At 39.3% G+C, this 20,569-nt stretch overlaps 1 protein-coding gene across 2 annotated transcripts in view; it reads right to left on the reverse strand.

Moving 5' to 3' along the window:
- Positions 1 to 20,569, reverse strand: part of epha6 (eph receptor A6) — a 210,808-nt gene that overhangs the window by 3,850 nt on the left and 186,389 nt on the right. Inside the window, exons 9-16 of one of the 2 annotated variants that reach the window (XM_039817396.1) lie at positions 20,151 to 20,218; positions 17,677 to 17,898; positions 16,998 to 17,183; positions 11,630 to 11,691; positions 10,593 to 10,802; positions 7,930 to 8,079; positions 1,481 to 1,674; positions 73 to 222 (exon numbers count right to left, since the gene is read on the reverse strand). In XM_039817396.1, the coding sequence (XP_039673330.1) occupies positions 73 to 222; positions 1,481 to 1,674; positions 7,930 to 8,079; positions 10,593 to 10,802; positions 11,630 to 11,691; positions 16,998 to 17,183; positions 17,677 to 17,898; positions 20,151 to 20,218 (1,242 nt within the window). The remainder of the gene's footprint in view (positions 1 to 72; positions 223 to 1,480; positions 1,675 to 7,929; positions 8,080 to 10,592; positions 10,803 to 11,629; positions 11,692 to 16,997; positions 17,184 to 17,676; positions 17,899 to 20,150; positions 20,219 to 20,569) is intronic. The other variant, XM_039817397.1, reaches the window with a different exon arrangement.

A 20,569-nucleotide genomic window follows, 5' to 3' on the forward strand; every position in this document is an offset into this window, starting at 1 on the left:
GCTACAAAGATAGGTCCTATTTGGTTTCATGCCATTTAATAATGGTAATAATGTTTTGGCTCTGCTACTCACTCAATACTCATCCTCGCCACAGAATCCAATGTGTCGTAGCCAGCTGCCATGAAATTGCTTTTGTACTGAGTCATCTTAATGGAGTCCAGCCAGTCGCCGATGGAGATGAACATCGGGTAGTCCATTTCCTCCCCCGGAGACTCCGGTAGACTGATATGAAAAAATAAAAAATAACCCAGATAATTTCAAATCCTGCCAGTTTTCCTAAACATCTCAGAGGTAGACAACTGACCTTACTGGCTTAAAGAATTCAGAGTGACACACACACACACTTGGTCCTACTTTTAGGAGTAGGAGTAAGAGCATTTTTATACACTTTCTTAACCAGAAAAGTCACCCTATCTTTGCCTGGATTTAGGAGAGATGTCCTATCAAAGCTTACTGTGTATTGTAACTCAAATAACTCAAGTTCTGTTCTTAGTTCAGAGATGCTTGAAAAATACGATCCCCTGTCGCCTCTGCTCAAATTAACTTACAGCAGGCTCGTGCACACATAGACAGTGTCTAATAACGTCATTGCAATCGCTACATTGATATGCAAATTAGGCATTCACTAATTAAAATGCGCTCATTTGCATACATTTAACAAGGCACTGCAGGTGAACAGGATAAACAAAATAAACATATCAGCACAGAACTTCCCCTTAAATGTTAGGGTTAGATTAATTTAGAAGAGATCTACAGATGCAGCCTAAAACAAATACCATCTAAATGTGTATTTTGGAAGTTTTATTTCCAATAGAGTAAAAGAAGACATGGAACCAAAATCTCTAAATCGACCACAACATGAAAAAAAGTGTCCCGCATTAAACGGTAACTTCATCATTTGGATTGTAGGCTCCTCATCTAATAATAACAGTGTTTTTTCATTATTGGTGGAGTGTTTTTTCCTGTAAAATTAACACAATCGCAGCAACATTCTTTTTCAGTTTAGTGTGAAGATTTTTCCAAAAGATTTTTTGGAGTTTTATTTACCACACCAAAAGATTTAAAAATATGTATTGCCATTTGCAAAATAAACAAAACTATGTCCCTCTCCTTGGTGCAGTCACTTCTGAATATATACTTGAAACTAGTAGCATAGAAAACATGCACATTGTGGCAGAGTTTCCTTTGGTGTTTGGGATTAACCTGATATAAAAGTATCTGTGTGAACTGATTATTTTGTTGAGTATTTATTAAATCTATTAAACAATTGCGTAAGGGAAATAAGATAAATTGGTAAGGTAGTCAGAGTTGTGTTAATATATTTCATTTTTTTTGTTTAAATAAATAATTATTCATTAACTATTAGGCCTTTTTTTTTTTCTTGAGCCCCTTCCGCCTAAAACGTCTGTGCACGTCCCTGACTTACAGTGCATTTAAATTTAAAGCATTTCATGATGCTAGGAACTGTTTAATACTGCACCTCTGAATGTCCTCTACCAGTGGCAGCAGGCTGCTGGGGTTACGGATCAGTTTATCCAAGAAGGTAACAACATCGGTGAATTTAGGCCGGTGACTCCTCTCCTTCTGCCAGCAGTGCAGCATCAGTTGGTGCAGGGCCACGGGGCAGCCCATCGGTGCAGGCAGCCGGTAGCCCTCTTCAATAGACAGAATCACCTGGAGAGACAGTCGGATGTGATAAAGGACAAAGTCTAAATGTGGAAGATGGCTACTTGATTAAAATTTTATTAGCTTGAAAATGGATCTACTCGGAAATCAAAATAGTGGTTTCTCTTTGATCTTGCAGACAAACACAATAAACGTACTGAATATAAAAAAATATATAAAAATGTAGCATTGTTTGGCGTTATATAAATTTGCATTTAAGGTCTGAGGTTTTGGGGTTGCATTTACAAAGCTTTACAGTGCTACGAGTTGATCCTACTCAACTTATATGAACATTCTTTAAAATTATTTTCTATGAATAAAGTCCTAAAATGTAGGTTAAGAACATTGTAAACGGTGACTTAACCCTCATGCCCTCCTTAAAAAAACTTACTCTCGACACCTTCGAGGCAAAAATGTCCACGCACACAAAAACTGTTATTAAATCATCATATATCAATATTTTTTTCTGCTTTTTTTTCATAAATCACTTAAACAACTTCTAACCTAATCAAAACTACCAAACATTCAATCATTTTCAGGATTTTAACCCTTTAAATGCCAGTTTATGTATTTGAAGTATTTCATTTTTATTACAAAAACACAAAAAATATTTTTTTCCATATAATGAATAATATCTAGATGGGGCTTTGGTGGTGATTAGAGGCTTGGATATGTCAAAGATAAGCAACAAAATTAATTTGATTGCATTAGTTTTTTACATAGTTCCAGATACTCCCCTTTGGACACCTTCGAGGCAAAAATGTACATGTCCAAAAACTGATATTAAATCATCATATATCAATATTTTTTTCTGCTTTTTTTTCATAAATCACTTAAACTACTTGTAAATTGCTCAAAACTACCAACAATTTAATAATTTTCTGGATTTTAACCCTTTAAATGCCAGTTTTAAATCTTTGAAGTAACAATTATTTATGAAAAACCCAACAAAACATTAATTATTTTCCATAAAATAAATCATAGGGGAATGGGGCTTTGGTGGGGATTAGAGGCTTGGATATGTCAAAGATAAGCAACAAAACTGATTTGATTGCATTAGTATTTTTATGTAATTCCAGATACTCCCTCTGGACACCTTCGAGGCAAAAATGGCCCCATTGACTTCCATTATAACCACATGTTTTGATCTCACTGCCTTTACAGTATAAAACCATGCATTGCGTAATGTCGCATTTCATTTGCAAGAAAACTAGTCATATTTGAAATTTTTACAGTATTTCACCAGATTCAACCATTTGGCCCTTGTAGGCCGGTGCAGGCATGAAATTATAGTTATATTATGTAGCTGTGTGTGTGTGTGTGTGTGTGTGTGTGTATGTGTGTGTTTGTGTGTGTATGTGTGTGTGTGTGTGTGTGTGTGTGTGTGTGTGTGTGTGTGTGTGTGTGTGTGTGTGTGTATATGTGTATTGTGTGTGTGAGAGTTTTGCGTAAATCTGTAAGCAAGCAATGATCACTTTAGGGCTGAAGAAAAGGCATCTTTTGAAGGATGCATTTCATGTGTCTTTGAAGACGTGCTTGAATAAAAACATTGTCTCCTGCATGTGCTGTAAACGGCCGCCTATCATTTCAAATGGTTTGTGGGACATGGTGGCCCTGAAGACTGGTCTCCCACTATGGACATCCCACAGGCTCCGGGTGGATTCCCCTTTGGACCGGTACACACCAGCCAAGTGTGAAGTCCCATGTATGTTCAAATCTCTTGAGCATCCACATCACTCCATCCTGAGATTGAACACCTCCCGTGTAGGTTTGTCATTTCCTGAATCAGCTGATCATGTCAGGAGTGAAGAAAAGGTGGAAAGAGGATGCCACATCATGGATTCTTGATATGGCATATCTCGTGGGCTCTGGCATCATGCCGGTCGGTGCTTGAATGTTGCGCAGCGTCTCAGTATTAGATGGAGACCAGACTTGCCAATTCTTCACTGTCCATTCAATGTTAGGATGGACAGGATCTTCAGTGTCCTCTCCACTTTCAGAGGAAGGGTTAGAGGCACTCACAGAGTTGGAGGACACCAGTGACCATTTTGTCAGACTCCAGAAACTTGTGTCATCTTCAGATGAGTCCTGCAGTTGGCTGGAAGATAAAGGCTCCTTCTCTTTGCTCCAGGTCTTTCTCCTTCTCTAGAGCCAGGTGCATAAACACACTAATAGTTGGTTTTGTTTACAACAAAAGCAGGAGACAATGTTTTTATTCAAGCACGTCTTCAAAGACACATGAAATGCATCCTTCAAAAGAAGCCCTTTTTTCACCCAGATTTACACAAACTCTCTCTCACACACAGACACGCATGCATGCGCACACACACACACACACACACACACACACACACACACACACACACACACACACACACACACACACACACACACACACACACACACACACACACACACACACACACACGGCGCCATAATATAACTGGCAAAGTAAGGTGCGCTTTTTCACCAACAAAATTATCATTGTTTGTTTACAGATTTACACAAACTCTCTCTCACACACAGACATGCATACATGCATGCACACACACACACACACACACACACACACACACACATACATACACACACACACACACGCATACATACACGCACGCACACACACACACACACACACCCAACCCACACACACACACCCACCCACCCACAGACACACACAAATATACATATATACACACACACACACACACACACAGACACACACACACACACACACACAGACACACATACACACACACATATACACACACACACACATACACACACACACACGCAGGCACGCGCGCACACACACACACACACACACACACACACACACACACACACACACACACACACACACACACACACACACACACACACACACACACACAGCTCCATAATATAACTATAATTTCATGCATCGGCCTACAAGGGCAAAATGGTTGAATCTGGTGAAATACTGTAAAAATGTCAAATATGACTAGTTTTCTTCCAAATGAAATGCTAACATTACAGAATGCATGGTTTTATACTGTAAAGGCAGTGAGATCAAAACATGTGGTTATAATGGAAGTCAATGGGGCCATTTTTGCCTCGAAGGTGTCCAGAGGGAGTATCTGGAATTACATAAAAAATACTAATGCAATCAAATCAGTTTTGTTGCTTATCTTTGACATATCCAAGCCTCTAATCACCACCAAAGCCCCATCTACATATTATTCATTATATGGGAAAAATATTTTTTGTGTTTTTTTTATAAAAATGACATACTTCAAATACATAAACTGGCATTTAAAGGGTTAAAATCCTGAAAATGATTGAATGTTTGGTGGTTTTGATTAGGTAAGAAGTTGTTTAAGTGATTCATAAAAAAAGCAGAAAAAATATTGATATATGATGATTTAATAACAGTTTTTGTGTGCGTGGACATTTTTGCCTCGAAGGTGTCCAGAGGGTACAAAATGAATCATTTAAGTATAAAAGACATGTAAGAGTAAAAAACACTGGATTTAAAAAATTTGACTGAAAAGAAGGATTCCTACAAAATTTCATGCCATAAGAAGTAACACAGCAAAAATGATCACGAAATGAAAAAAAAAACTTGAGAAAAATGTACAAAAATGACCGAAGAGGGCATGAGGGTTAACATAGTGTTCCACACAATTAAAATGTATAATATGCCTGTATTTCACATATAAATGCTAAGGAGATCCTATTTTTATGATCTGTTTCATCTTTCATCTATGCATCTTTTATTTCCTATAACCTCCTCCTTGCGTGTTTACTTTCCTGTGTAGTACAAATAAAGTTGAACTATGTCTTTTATACATGTGCCCAAACCTAATCTGTACTAACAATCAATTCCAAAATGCAAGTGTAAATCCATTTTTTATCTGAGCCGATAGCATGTCCGTGTAGTCTCTATACAGTTGATCTCCATATCGTATCTGTGAGTCTACGGCAAAGTCGAGGTCCATACATGTATCTTTGTAGGGAGCATTGTTAAGTGGCTGACCAGGATGAGATAGTGTTTGGCTGGTTTTGCGGCTTGGCTGACCTTTTGCCTTGGAAAGCACTTCCAAGCAATTCCCAAACAGCACAAATCCTCCCCAAACCCTGTGACCTTAGTGAATGTGCGTGTGTGGGTGTCTGTGTAAATGTGTATGTGTCTGTGTGTAAGGGGTTGAAGGGATTACGGTGGAGCTTTCACACTCAGCGGAGAGAGGGATGGATCTGCTTCCTCCATGGTCCCTCCAATCCCTGACCACAGCCCAGGGATCAGCGGGGTTGCTCAGCCACACTGAATCCACAGCTTTAAACTCCCCCTCTATCCGACCGAAGTCTTCTGAACCTCTGACCTTCACTGCTCTTTTCCTTTCCCTCTCACTCCTCTTTTTCATCCTTTTGGTGACTCTCACCAGCATTTCTGTTCCTCCCCTGCTCTCCTTTAAAGAGGTAGGCTTTTGATGTGAGAAAACAGCCAGAGAGCAGGTTGAAGGGCAGCAATTTTAACACATATAATGGAAAATAAACGGAGAATTTACTCAGTGGAGCAGGACTTGAATTGAGAAGTCAATATTGAGGTGAGCTGCAGTGCTAGAGGTTAGAGAGTCAGACTTGTGAGGGGAATATTTGTGAAAACAACATGAACAAGTCTTCTCCATCCTCTCGGAACAATCACTGAGATGCTGCAGGGAAAATCACTTAAAGGAATAGTTATATGGAATAGGAACAGCACTCAAAAGTTCAAACACCAGCACGCTCACATTACACTCCGTGAGGTAGCTAATGCAGCTGTGTCAAGCAACTTATCCAGGACTCTTTGGACTCATTTTTTGTCTTTTTGAAATCAAAAGAGAAAAAAATGACAGAAAAATGAGTCTGAAGAGCCTGTGCTTGATGATGTACAGTATAATAGCAACAGCTCTTAGAGGGCTATGCATACACTCATAGAATCTGGAATTACAATACGTAACTATCGTTTAAGATTGTGTCATAGCTCCAAATAAAGTCCATCCAGTGTTTTAGTCTGTACCTCCTAATGCTTCCCACAGACAATGATTTAATGTCCCAAAATGATACGAATTGGATATATGGTAGCCAAGACTACCATTGAGGACATCAAGATCTTCAGTAAGATTTCTGGGACATTTCTTGTACATTGTACAATTACACACATACAGGTTGGATTTTTAAGGCTGATTCTGATATTTTTTAAATGTCATTTAAAACAATAATCTCAAACAAGAGAAGAGATGTTTGGTACCAGATTTAGCTAGTAGCCACCAACTGCAGTCCCTGGGGGCCCGAAACATGGTTAATGATGACCCCAGCATTTCTAAAATCCTGGGCCACGTTCAGCAAAATGCAGCAACATGTTTTTATAAACTAAAAATGGGGGTGCGTTGAACATCCTGTTGTGGGCGCAAGAGCTCTGCTTTTTTATTACCATGAGTTTACATGCACTTCTCTGCTGACTGGGTATCACCTGGGACACAGCCAATAAACGAGAGACACACCCACCAAACGAGAGAAAACATATCTCAAAGCTGTTGCACACCGTTTCACACCTTTCTGAGGAAACACTTCGTTCAACACGGAAACCGTAACAACACGGTGCACACCGGTTGTTTGAGACTGAACGTGCCCCTGGTTGTGGTCCTGCCCATAGCATCCTGTCACCAACAGGATAAACCATGATTACCAATACTATTAGCAAAACTTATTTCTTTTAAGGAATTGACTGACATTTGTTTAACATATCTCATGTGCAGTAGGCTTATTTATTTATTCTCTTTTCAGCATCAAATGCTTTTGTGTTTCATACTGTACCAAAAAGCTAATTTGAGCGACCAAAAAATAAATAAAAAGCCAATATACTAATTAAGATATCAGTCACCAAACTAATGCCTCCTCTCCTCTTCCGCTGCAGCAGCTCTACCACTTCTTTTATGAAATCACCGAAAAGCTCCTTTGCATCATGGTCCATTTCCTTCAATTCTGAATATAAGCGTCATGAATATGCAGTACATTGTATTAAAGACTTACAAACTTGGTGGCAGAAGCTTTTCGGATTAGAGTCAGTGAGACTCAAGAGCTTTTTGATTGAGAGGGGAGAGTGAGTAGGATAATGAGGTAATCATGCAGTTGGCACTTAATCGTTCTTTTTTGTAACTCTAAAGAACATTATCCCGACAGGGTCACTTCCCATGTGACACAAATGAACTAAACAACCTTTGTGATGATGACTACAATACTCACATCCTGATTGGACATCTCCCAATATGGCCGCTCCCCATATGACATCACTTCCCACATGACGATGCCGTAACTCCACGCGTCGCTGGCAGAGGAGAACTTCCTGTATGAGATGGCCTCAGGAGCGGTCCATCGGATGGGGATCTTACCACCCTGGTCACACACACAAATAAAGTAAACACTCATGGATAGACTCAGATTGTAAAAATGTTTATTATGTACAGCATCTAGTAAATCATTCAAGGTATAGCTCAGCATCTCAGTACCCTCAACCCTGCCTCACCTCTCTCCTCTCTCGCCATCCCCTCACCTCACCTCACCTCACCCTTCTGTGGATTTGAACCACAGTGTTGTGGAGCAGAAAGTTAAACTTGGAACCGTAAACACAGCATTTCCTTCACACAATAACCTCAATACAAACCAGGAAATGGAGGTCACTGTGGGCTCAGACAGATTTACAGAACAGCGTCATTTCAGTTTTTGAAATTTAGCTTTTGCTATCTAAGGCAACTCCATCTGTCGCTGGCCTCAGGAGAGAAGGCAAACAAATTACATTTCAGCAGCCTTATCAAGTAGGAGTAGTCGATACATCAGTTTGCTGATATCTGAAGCCACACTGACAGCATCAGTCTGTAAATACAAATTCAAGTGTCCCAAATTCCAAATGCATTTCAACGCTGACGAAACTTATATTTGTTTGGAAATGATGAACTTGCTTTGGAGATTCAAAATGATAAGATACAATAACAGCAGGGAACTGTTTTTTTGTTGTTGTTGTTGTTGTTGTTGTTGTTGTTATGAAGTGATACAGGGAGGATTAGCCACAGAACAGCTGGTAGGGAGTGTCTTGTAAGCTCTCAGTACGTGTCTGTAAATTGAGTTGCTGGGTCTCTGTGCCTTTCATAGTTCAAGACTTCAAACTTCTAATTAGGTTCCCTTACAAAGCCAGGAACAGAACAGGAGATGTCAGCCGTGTTATCCGTGTTATTATTGTTGGTGTTGGTGCTGTCAAGGCTGACACATCTATTATTATGTTTTAAATCAATGTATTGTTCTGATATCCCATCAGCATGATGGCTTATTGTAAATCACATTGTTACTATGGTTGGAGACACAGAGCTAGATAGTTTTGTTGGAACAAGGAGAGATGATCTAACAAGCACTACACTGATTACGTCTTTATCTCGGCTGTATCTCTGAAGACAGCAGATTGTATCTCGAAGGAAACCATCTCTGGCTTTTAGAAAACCCCTTCAGGTGCCTGAATTTCCAACAGTATAGCAAATATAATTGCTCATTCCCAGAGATGTTTAGTGCTGTCACTATTTGTATCTGTGTGTTTGTATATTTGTAGAGCTAAAACATGCAAAGCTTGCCTCCAAGAAAAGGAAGACAACAGTTATCTTTGTTACAGCGATATTTCAATCACAGGCTTTTTAATGCAAATACTGAATACATTTAGCAACATGTCTGCCTTCTACCCCTGAATCTCCAATCGAAAGTTTTTCAGATAAGCTCTGAGCAGAGAAAATGGAATTATGTCAATAGGTCACTGAACCACAAAATGTGCCAAAATGTGGATACAAAATTATAATATATGACCATTTCATTACATATAAAGCAGCATTTTCAGTTTGTCCCATAAACTGCATCATTTTAAGGGTTAAAAAAAAGACAAAGCTATGTAACTATTTACCAACACATCCTCATACATAAACAACACTGAAGGTTGATTTTTAAAGACGCCCAAAACGACACATGCAACTGTTTGGTTTACTGCTGCATGGTGGCAGTTTAATCATGTGACCGTAATCCTGTTCTATTTAACCTAATTTTAACTAAGTTTATAGCTAATAGGCTCAGTTTGTACTAAACGTTGTGAAATGGAACTTGTTAGGTCGAGGGACCAAAATACTTTTAGGGTTAGTAAAACATCAGGGATTGGCTTAAAATTAGGTGACATAACATGATGTCATGGACGTCCTTGCGTCACAGACTAAAACTCAGTTAACTTCAAAAAGACCTGAATCCCAGTCTTCCGAGTGAAAGGAAACCAAACTACCTATCCTTATGCGGAATTTGGCACTTTGTACTTTGTCACCTCATTCCACATTTGCTCTGGCGATAATTACCACAGCCATGAGAGGCTGCCGCTTAACAAGAAACATAATTGTGGGTCATTATGAGCTGCCTGCAAAATCGACCCATACGGTCGTTTTTTTGGGTGCAGACTAGACTCGCATTACCAGAACTTCCTCCACAGCGCTGCGAAGGAGGGTCTGGCTAGTCCCCACAGCATTCCGGGATGGGAGAAAAACGTGCTCTGGTTCATTGGCATTTCTTTAAACCAATCAAAACTGTCTTCGGCGGCGCTAAGCGCCAGATGGAGCAATGTTGCCTCTGCGAAATAGCCTCGGGAACTTTTTGGAACATGTGTACGTTCAAAGGTTGTTTTAGTCGTGCAAATAAAACTTCCGGAGGCACCTGAACAATTACGGAAATGAAATGTCGTCGATATAGACTAGGTGCGGACGGACTGCTATTTAATTCAATGAAACTAATGGTATTATTATTATTTCCTAGAACAGGATCAACTCATCTTTGTTAAAACCTGTCATATATTAGTAGCAGCTGCTTGGTTTTAGAGGGATGTGTCAGGTGTGTACCGTTGTGGTGTAAGCAGCCTCCGGGTCGTCCTCCAGGACTCGGGACAGGCCGAAGTCTGACACTTTACACACCAGGTTGCTGTTGACCAGGATGTTTCGAGCTGCCAGGTCTCGGTGAACGTAGCCCATGTCTGACAGATACTTCATGCCCGAGGCGATGCCACGCAGCATGCCAACCAACTGGATGACAGTGAAGTGACCGTCATGTTGCTGACAGGGAGAGCAGGATACAGAGAGAAATGAGGAGCCATTGAAAATAAAATAGAGCGAGCGCTGACGAGAGAGAAAAGCAGGGTCGATAGCAAACACATAAAGACAAAGGAATGACATAATGGTATGTATGGAGCAACATATATTTATATATATATATATATATATATATATATATATAAATATACATATATACATATATATAAATATACATATATACATATATATATATACACACACATATATATATATATATACACACACACACACACATATACACATATATATACACACACATATATATATATACACATATATATACACACACACACACACACACACATATATATATACACACACACACACACACACGCATATACACACACATATACACACACATACATATATATATATATATATAGTGAAATACTTCAGTGATTTTTATAAAAGATAAAAAAATTTCAGAATTATGCTGGCAGTTTATTGACGGGACAATATATTCCCATTTCAGCTTCTTGAAAGGCAAAACAGAGACAATGTTAAACAGCCTGTCTTTCTTAAAATTCTTAAAAATACTTGCGAGGTCCCCAGCTGTGCACACTATCTTTAAATAACCTATGACCAAGGGTGATCTTGTTATCCTGCGTGCAACAAAGATATGCAAAGGTAGTGTTGCTTTTACAGACTGAGATAAATGCGTTAAGGCTTTCTTTTCTAAAACTATGTATATCAGCATTTTTCTCAGTGTTTATTTCTCAGAGAAATACCACCTGAGGCAGGAAAGAGACATAATCATACTCAAGTTCTCTGATCACCTCAAAACTCACCCTGAGAAAGGAGTCCAGCGATCCATTTTCCACATACTCCACCACAATCATTACAGGCCTGCCTGCAAACACACAAACACAACACACTCCTTATTTCTCCAAAGATGCTATCTTTGCTAAAAGAAAGTGGAGAGTAAAAGACAAGACAGAAGAAACGTGACAGGTGAATGTAATGACACCTGAGCCACTTGCATGTGCTGCAAGCTACAGTTAAAAGCTCTTAAGCTACTAAGTGGATCTTTGTCTGTGCTTAGATTTTCTTGCAGGTTTTTTTTTTTTTTAATGGTAAATATCGAGATTGATATCTTTTGATAAAAGATGCTCTTAGGTCGTGTTTTGTGTTAAAATTATATATATATATATTTAAATTTGACCATTAAAAATTACACCATTATTTGTTGATGAAACCTTTAAATTAAACCACCACTTGGTAATATTACTAATAATAATTATTACTAATTATTATAAACACTTAAACAACTGGTGATATTGAAACAATGATTGCATGTGTGGACAATCCAATAATGCCACTTAGAAATAAACTCAGATGAAGGGCTTTTGTAAAACCACCAGTGTAGAACTGCAATTATATCATCATATTAGATGTGCATGATGCTGAAAGAATCTGAGGGGATTTTTATCAACTAATAGGCAAACCCTCAATTTTCAAATGTCTTTGCATCTATTATCATCTATAATGTAAGCATCTAAAGTTGCAGATATCACAGGACAACATGGAGCAAAGACTGGTCAGCATAATACATTATTGAATAAAGGCCATCAAACTATTAGTCAAGGGGCACTAGTCCCAAATGATCCTCTGATAAAGCACAAGATAATCTTCCAAGTCATGTAGGTGACACATTGGAATCACACTGTGTGTGCGCACTTGTGTGTGTGTGTGTGTATATGTGTGTGTGTGTGTGTGTGTGTAACTGCCAGTCTGAGACAAAGAAAAGCAACGAGAAGTCTTGGGAAATACACACACCATCAGCAGTTGATTGATCGAGTCAAGACACTCAATTCATAAAACTTTTTCAACCTTCCGAACAGGACCTGCTCAGTATTCAGTCCATGACGTGAAACAGTTAGGAACAGGTGCAAGACTCTCTTTCCAAATGTTATTTTTTCCCACAGAGGACTCCTACAGTGTTACTATGACTGGTTTACAGCTCGGAGGCAGTTGTCCAGGCCGGTGTGCCAGTGAGCTGTACTGTAAAACATTCTGAACTGCTGGAAAAAGAAAATAAAAGTGTTACTGTAGTGAACTAACACCATGGTATCACACTCCAGATTCAAGAGAGCTTCTTTGCTCACATGGGAATGGGAAAAATCACATGGCGGAGGATCGAGTATCGCTTTAATTTATGATGTCAATGCAAAGATTGGTAAAATGATTCATTTAAGACATCTGAATGTCTTTACAGGATACAGGATGTTTTCTGTAAGGGCACAATGCTTAATGGCAGTGTAACTTTATAGAGTAAAGGCATTTGGTCCACATTTCAGACACACTGACATATTACACAGCTTGTGACATGTCACAACATGTCTAAATGACATCGGTCACCACCGCTTCACCCTAAAAACATTTTTTCAATAATTGCTGAGACAGACCGGCAATAACAACCACAATGTTAGTGGTGTGCGGACAAAAACTAATTTTATTCATCAGCCTCTCATAGTCTCTTACTAGCTTCAAATATGGATCTATATCACATTTCCTTTTCCAGAATAACCAAGACAGTTTGAACCTCAAGATTAACGTGAATATTTGCATTTAAGATTCATGGAATATATATAGACATGTAGACTTTGTTTTACAACATACATTATCATCAAAAATCTTAAAATGTGTCAAATATGACATCTCATTACAGAACAGTAACAGAACTAACCAGTGTAATATGTGAGGCTTTTGGTGAAACTGACAGCAACTATGGGCAGCCCACTCAAATCAAACCATGTCCCTAGTTGTTCTGACTTCATGGGATTAGAATGTGAATAGTTGACTAAAACATCAAAACCAATAAATTACACAGACAACTATTTATTGAGGCTTGACAACCTCATTTCCCATTAGAGACACACCCACACTTTGATACTCACATTTCAATTGGATTGCAATTATAACACATTATGGGCAAGCATGATAGCTCATTTTGCTGGGCTATTGATGTGTTGATTGACAGTGAGATCGACCAGATCGGTTCGTGATCAACCCTCACTTTATTAGTGGCCGAGACTCTGGCGTTCTGCTGGGTATAATAGCGTTAAGGGAGTTAACATCTCATTAGAGAGACAGGAGACAGCAGGTGAGACTGCTGGCAGCAATAAGACTATTCTGCACTCAAAAACAAACAACATACCACACAAAGTCAGATTTATGCTTCAGTAAAACAGTATATATATTTTTTTATTATTATTCTTTTTTTACTAGAGGGAGGCTTTAACAATGACAACTAAATTGTTGGTTCGGCAAAATGCATCTTGGGTTACCTTCTCAAAACCACTTTTTTAAAAATTTGCAATGGGAAGCATCTGGGACTATCCAAAATGCAAAAAAAAGAAGAAAAAAAGAAAAAAGAAAAAGGTGCAAGCCATTTAAGCCAGTCATGACAATGGACTCATCTCCTACTGCACCTTCCACCTACACAACAAATGCTGAACAGGCGCAGGTGAAAAAAAATGCTTTGTGTTGTTATGTGTCTTCATAAATGTGTTTTTATTTTTATTGGAGGGGACTTATTGAATATTTTATATTGCACTTTTACATTTTGTGTTAAGGAACAAAAGTGATGAACTATCTATCGTGTACTGTGGCATACACCTTTGGAAAAACAGAGAAATATTGACCGTGTTAACATTCACTGTTAAACAGCTTAAATTTGCTTAAAATTTTAAATATTCAAAGCCAAACCAAGCATAACATCAACAAGGGAATGTTGAACCTCAGCCCACATTCCTGTCACCAGAGAAAAGAAGGCACGCTGGGTATATGGATGGATGGATGAGCAGACTTACTTTAGACCAAATAGGCACATGATGTTTATTTTTGTTTAACTGCCACATTTATCATCATACCCTTAAATTTGCAGATATTCCAATCCAGGAGGGATAGACAGGAAATTATTTGATCAAGCTTGGCTTTCCTGAGCTAATTAGCAATGCCTGGAAACAATATATATATAGTTATGCAGCGCCTGAAAAACAAACGCACCTGTTTACCAGAGTCATAATGTGTCACCTGTTATTTTCGAGCAGGTATAGCAGTCAGTCACAGCACAATACTCTCCGTAATTAGTCTCTGAAGAACAACAACAGATGTAGGAAGCAAAAGATGCAGAAAGTGAGTGAAAGACTGAAAAGGGATACTCAGAATTAATGTCTGTGTGTGTGTGTGTGTGCGTGTGTGTGTGTGTGTGTGTGTGTGTGTGTGGGCGTGTGTTGTGTGTTTGCATTGCATGCACCATTAGTTAGACAGAAATGGGAAAAGGTTTGCTCTGATAAGTTACTCTCTTATAAACGCAGATGACTAAGAGCTAAAGTCAGAGATTCATGTAAGTCAAAAGTGGAGATTCAATCGATTTTACTGAATATTTCATGCTGTACACATTTCAAAGTGCCTTAAAACACACCTAGATACAAGGTGCCAACCTGCTCGAATCAGGAACCTTTCCGATTACTAGACAAACGGCGACAGCCAGTCAGTGCTGCTGACCTCTGATGTGATAAAAAGTCCTTCCCGAGCCACAGTGACCCAACATGTTTTTATCGTCAGATGTCTTACTAGAAAATCATCTTAGTGTTGTGTGGGGGGATTTTTTTTCACTCAATAACTTCAGAGATGGTCGACTATAAAAACTACAGTTTAAACCATGGGTGCAAAAGCATCAGCAATCAGCAGCTTTAATGTAATGATGGCATGTATCGGCCTTTAAAGACCCTTATCAGCTGAATTCCTTGTCAGCAGGGTCAGAGCTGAGGAGTGTCCTCTATCTCCAGTCAGGGAAGGGGGAGGGGGTTGAAAGTCTTCAGGGGACACATTTATATTCACAGCGATGTCTCAGTTTATACAACCCCTGTAAAAACAACCATATGTTGCGCTGGGTGAACCCCGTTAAACAGAGCTCGTTAACAACACACACACACACACACACACACACACACACACACACACACACACACACACACACACACACACACACACACCACACATAGAGACTATGGGAGAGGGTAATGCATACTCTACACCAGTGGTTTTCAAAGTGGGGTCCGAGGACCCCCAGGGGTCCCTGAAGGGGTTCGAGGTGGTCCCCAACAAAAAGGAGAATCATTTATTTTCACTATAATTTCATCCATAAGTAACACAATGACAGCTTGTACGACTATTTTGCTCATGGGTTTCACTCACTTTCTGTAATAAAATAATAATATAATATATAATAAAAATTCTATCAGGTAGGGGACCCTGGGACAAAGTCTAATTCGTCTAGTCCGTGGTCTAATTTGTATCAGTTTAAGGGTCCTTGATGTAAAAAAGTTTGAGAACCACTGCTCTACACAAAGCGTAAACACGAAACAAAACCATGTGTATAAACAGAACAGAGTCGGCTCACTAATCATCTAAAATACTAAGAAAAACATATAGTGACTTGTTATTCCATTCCCAAAAAATGCAACCTTAAAAAGTGTTTTTACTGCAATTTACCATTCAAACAACAAAATACATGAATTTATCCATCAGACTGTGGTAAACAGGGTAATGGGTAAAGAGATAGCAATTTCAAATGCTCTTGTTACATTTTATTTTGCTTTTAAAGCAAAGCGCTTATAATGCGAGTGCAGCATCTGGGTCGCCCCCAGACAACAAAACTGGAGGGAGTATCTTTTTTTAATAGAAGTGCAAATGTTTATATGACACATTTGTTCTTCTTATCTTTTTTCTCTGCGAGTTACTGGGATTTTACACGGGAAAAAGCACCACATATATGAAAAGAATTTACGTAAGAAGTAGTAGAGTGATTTTGGATCGGCCAACTACCAGTGTAGTTGTTGTATCCACCACCTCAAACTAATTCATGTTTAAGTGTAGCTGTGACTAGATGGAAATATGAGGGAGTGACCGTGGTTGTCCCTCATGTTTATAACCGCATTGCAACTGAACATATCTGTATTTAGCTCTCCTAAAAAACTAAATTTAAAAATAAGAGTCTGACTGACAAGAGAGTTCAAAATGGCTTGGTTTCATCAGTGGTATCAGGACTTTTACTGAATACAAATTAGTGCCGCAGGAAATGTATTGGTAACATGGATGCATTCTGATCACATTTCCAAACTAAATGGAATCTCCAATAATCCTACTTACTTTTGGTGACCACGCCCTCTAGTCTGATGATGTTGGGGTGGTCAAACTGGCCCATGATTGACGCCTCGCGCAGGAAGTCCCGCCTCTGACGCTCCACATAGCCGCCCTTCAGCGTCTTTATTGCCACGGCAATCTCCTTCTTCCCTGGAGTTCTCAGGCGGCCGCTGCACACCTCGCCAAACTCACCTAAAGTGCACACACACACACACACACACACACACACACACACACACACACACACACACACACACACACACACACACACACACACACACACACACACACACACACACACACACACACACACACACACACACACACACCTATTACCATCACACACCAAGGTCTGCCACCTGGGGGCACTGTTGCAGTTCCCATCCAAACTCCAGCATTTTTGTCTCTTCTCTGATTAGTTCAACTTCATGAAATTCTCTATTTCAACTACTTTAAAAGCCTTGGATCTATTCTCATACTTTCTTTTGTTCTCTAAACCTGTTAAGCTTTAATAATCCTACAGTCTGCGCAGAGAAAATGACAGTAAGACACTGGGAAATGGAAAGAAAGGCATCCACTTTAATGTGTACAATGGAGTTAAGGGGGTTCATAGCAATTATACTGTATGTGTGGAATGAAAATAGATCATCTCCTATGGCACATTTAAAGCTATTGTTATTCTTACCAACATGAAATGATCCTCTTCCGCCCACATGGCGAAAGGTAGAACCACAAGTGGATGAGTGTATAACTGTGTGTGCAGGCCTGTGTGTGTGTATACCGGCTCCGATCACCCTCTCGATGCGGATCCTGGAGGGGTCGATCTCCTTGGTGAACTCGTGGATGGCCTGCGTGGGGTCTTCATATGTATCAGGGTCCACATAGGTCTTTATTCCCGGAAAGGGGACTGTGGGGACAGAGAGAAAGAAACAGAGACGTTGAGAGTGTGTTTTTAATATCTTTAACAGGCTGGAAGGTACAATTAGCAAAACCTAGCCGGACCATTTTAGACAATTTTATAAGACTCAAAATTAAAAGAAATGTATTGACAAAAAGACTAATGCTAATGCTTTTACAGCCACTAATAATATTGTATAGCTACAAATATTACCCAACCATGGGCACATCTGCAGTTAACAGGAGGGATGTGGAAAGATTCTGGTATCTGACATCACGTACGAAACCTACTTAACTTACATCCACACGTAAGTAACGTAACAAACAGTGTTTTTTAACCCAAATTATCTTTTTTTTCGAATCACAAAGTTAACTATGTGTTTAAAACTGCAACTGTTTCACAACTTGCACCAGTGGAGAAAATAAGCTTCCATTGTAATTGAGAATGTAGTTAAATTGTATGGGAATGTCATTTTTTTTTCTTCTTTTTTTTATAGGACAGCTGAAGACATGCAGCAAAGGGCTGCGGGTTGGAATTGAACCCGCGGCCGCTGCATTGAGGAGTAAACCGGGGCGCACGCTCTTCCGGGTGAGCTACCCAGGCACCCGGAATATCATTTTTTTAAGGGAGTCGGGGTTGCACTCTGAGACTTACAAACACACACACACTGTATACTAAACACACACACACACACACACACACACACACACACACACACACACACACACACACACACACACACACACACACACACACAGACAGCTTGTTTCTCCTGTCTTTTGCGGAGAAGCAGCAGGGTACCACATCTTTTAACCCAGGCGATGTTTTAGCCCCTGCTGTAAGCAAGCGTCCACCCTGTTGAAGTGTCCTTGAGCAAGTCAGTGACTCTTTACCGACTGCTGCTTTTCTGCCTCTGACCCTGACCTCCCAGTGGAGGTGGGGGTAGACAGAAGCTGCATTTCTCCTTCAGGAATCGATACAGTGTTACAAAACAAAAATCTGTTGTCTCAAAACCCCGAAGCCCCTGTTCTCCTCTCAAAGCTTGTGCTCAACACAACCCCCAGGGCTGAAACCTGAGACAAGACCCAGGAGATACAGGGTTTTGAACACACATCAGTCGCGTATGAGGTGTGTGTTTCAATCTTGAATATCAGCGAACTATGTGGCAGCTTGTTAGCCAACTTCCAAAAACTAATTTAATATATGTTTCCTCTCTTACCTTTGGCCATCTGTTCTGGCTTTCTCGCCTTAATCCAACTGTCCTCTTAGAACAAAAAAATAAAAAAATTCTCATTTCTCTTCGTCCTCTCATCTCTTCTACCTTTCAACCTGGTTGCCCTTCCTACCCTCACTTCTTTCACCTTTCTGTTTCTCCTCCAGCAATCTTCCCTTGTCTCGCCCCAATCTTCGTCTTTACACTCACTTTTTTTTCTTTTTTTCACTTTACAGCTCTCATTTAAAAAGAGTTTTTTCTCATGTTGGGAATGAAAAGTTGGGATATTAAAAGACAAAAGACAAAGGCAAAAGAGACAGAAAGGTACAGGAGTGCAGAAGCAGACAGATCAGGGATACAGCTACATAAACAGATTAATCAAAAAAAGAAAAGAAAAAAAAAAGCTCATGTAGAACATCAGATGAAGATGTTGGGAGGGGGAGTGCTGGAGAGGAAGGAGACGAGGAGAGACAGAAAGATGAAGGAGCATGGTGGTTTAAAGCATTTTGCTGTGTTGACTTGTCTGACATCTTAATCCCTGAATCTATCGTATATGTACCACATTTGCTACTTCTTTTCTTGCTAGCATGTGTAACAATAGCAAGTCAATATTTTTGCATTCTGTACAAGCTTTGTGGAAAATTGAAATATGCATAGTCACAGAAACACATGGTAAATGATCCATACAGCAGCACGCTGTGCATGATTAATGCAAATAGAAGAGCATGTGGCTATAGCTGCTAACTCCTTTTCTTCTCTGCCTATTGGCGAAGACAACACAACATAAAACCTTAATCACCAAATGGGTGGACGTTCTGACTAAAGTAATTTACATCACCAACATTATGTGATGTGCCAAACAGATTTTACATTTAATTAAAAATATAAAACTTAGACCATGCAGACTTCCCCTACCATCATTACCATAAATATGGAAATTAATTCTTGACTTAATCTTTTTGTTATATGAAATTGTGAAAGATTAGTTGTCACATTGAGAGAAAAGTATCAAAACCAACAAAGAAGAGAGGTAGACTGATTGATTTACCATGTCCATTCTGATAATTGGTCCTTTTCTCCTCTGAAGTCATCTTGGCCTTAAAATACCACTGACACCTGGAAAACACATTGATGGATAGAGTTATTGGGTTTTTCCTCAAATGTGCAATAATATTACTTCATAGTGGAACTAACTCTCCGGGAACTGTACATAGGGAGGGCCCTCGAGAAGCGTGGAATTGGAATTTTCTTTTGTGAGTTAAAGTGAATTAAGGAAAAAAACTCTTTCTTATTGTAGAAAATAAAATCTCTTACTAGTGACATTTTAAAACATTTATTAACCAATTTTCTGCAGAAAGAGACTCATCATGTCATCTCCTGAGTAATTAACACAATCACTATCCAGTTATGTAACATATTTGCTGTCCCAAATTCCAGCCTCTTGTATTAACAGCGTGACATGGCAAT

The sequence above is a fragment of the Perca fluviatilis genome, chromosome 12, assembly GCF_010015445.1.
Source record: "Perca fluviatilis chromosome 12, GENO_Pfluv_1.0, whole genome shotgun sequence".
In the NCBI taxonomy this organism is placed as follows: Eukaryota; Metazoa; Chordata; class Actinopteri; order Perciformes; family Percidae; genus Perca; species Perca fluviatilis.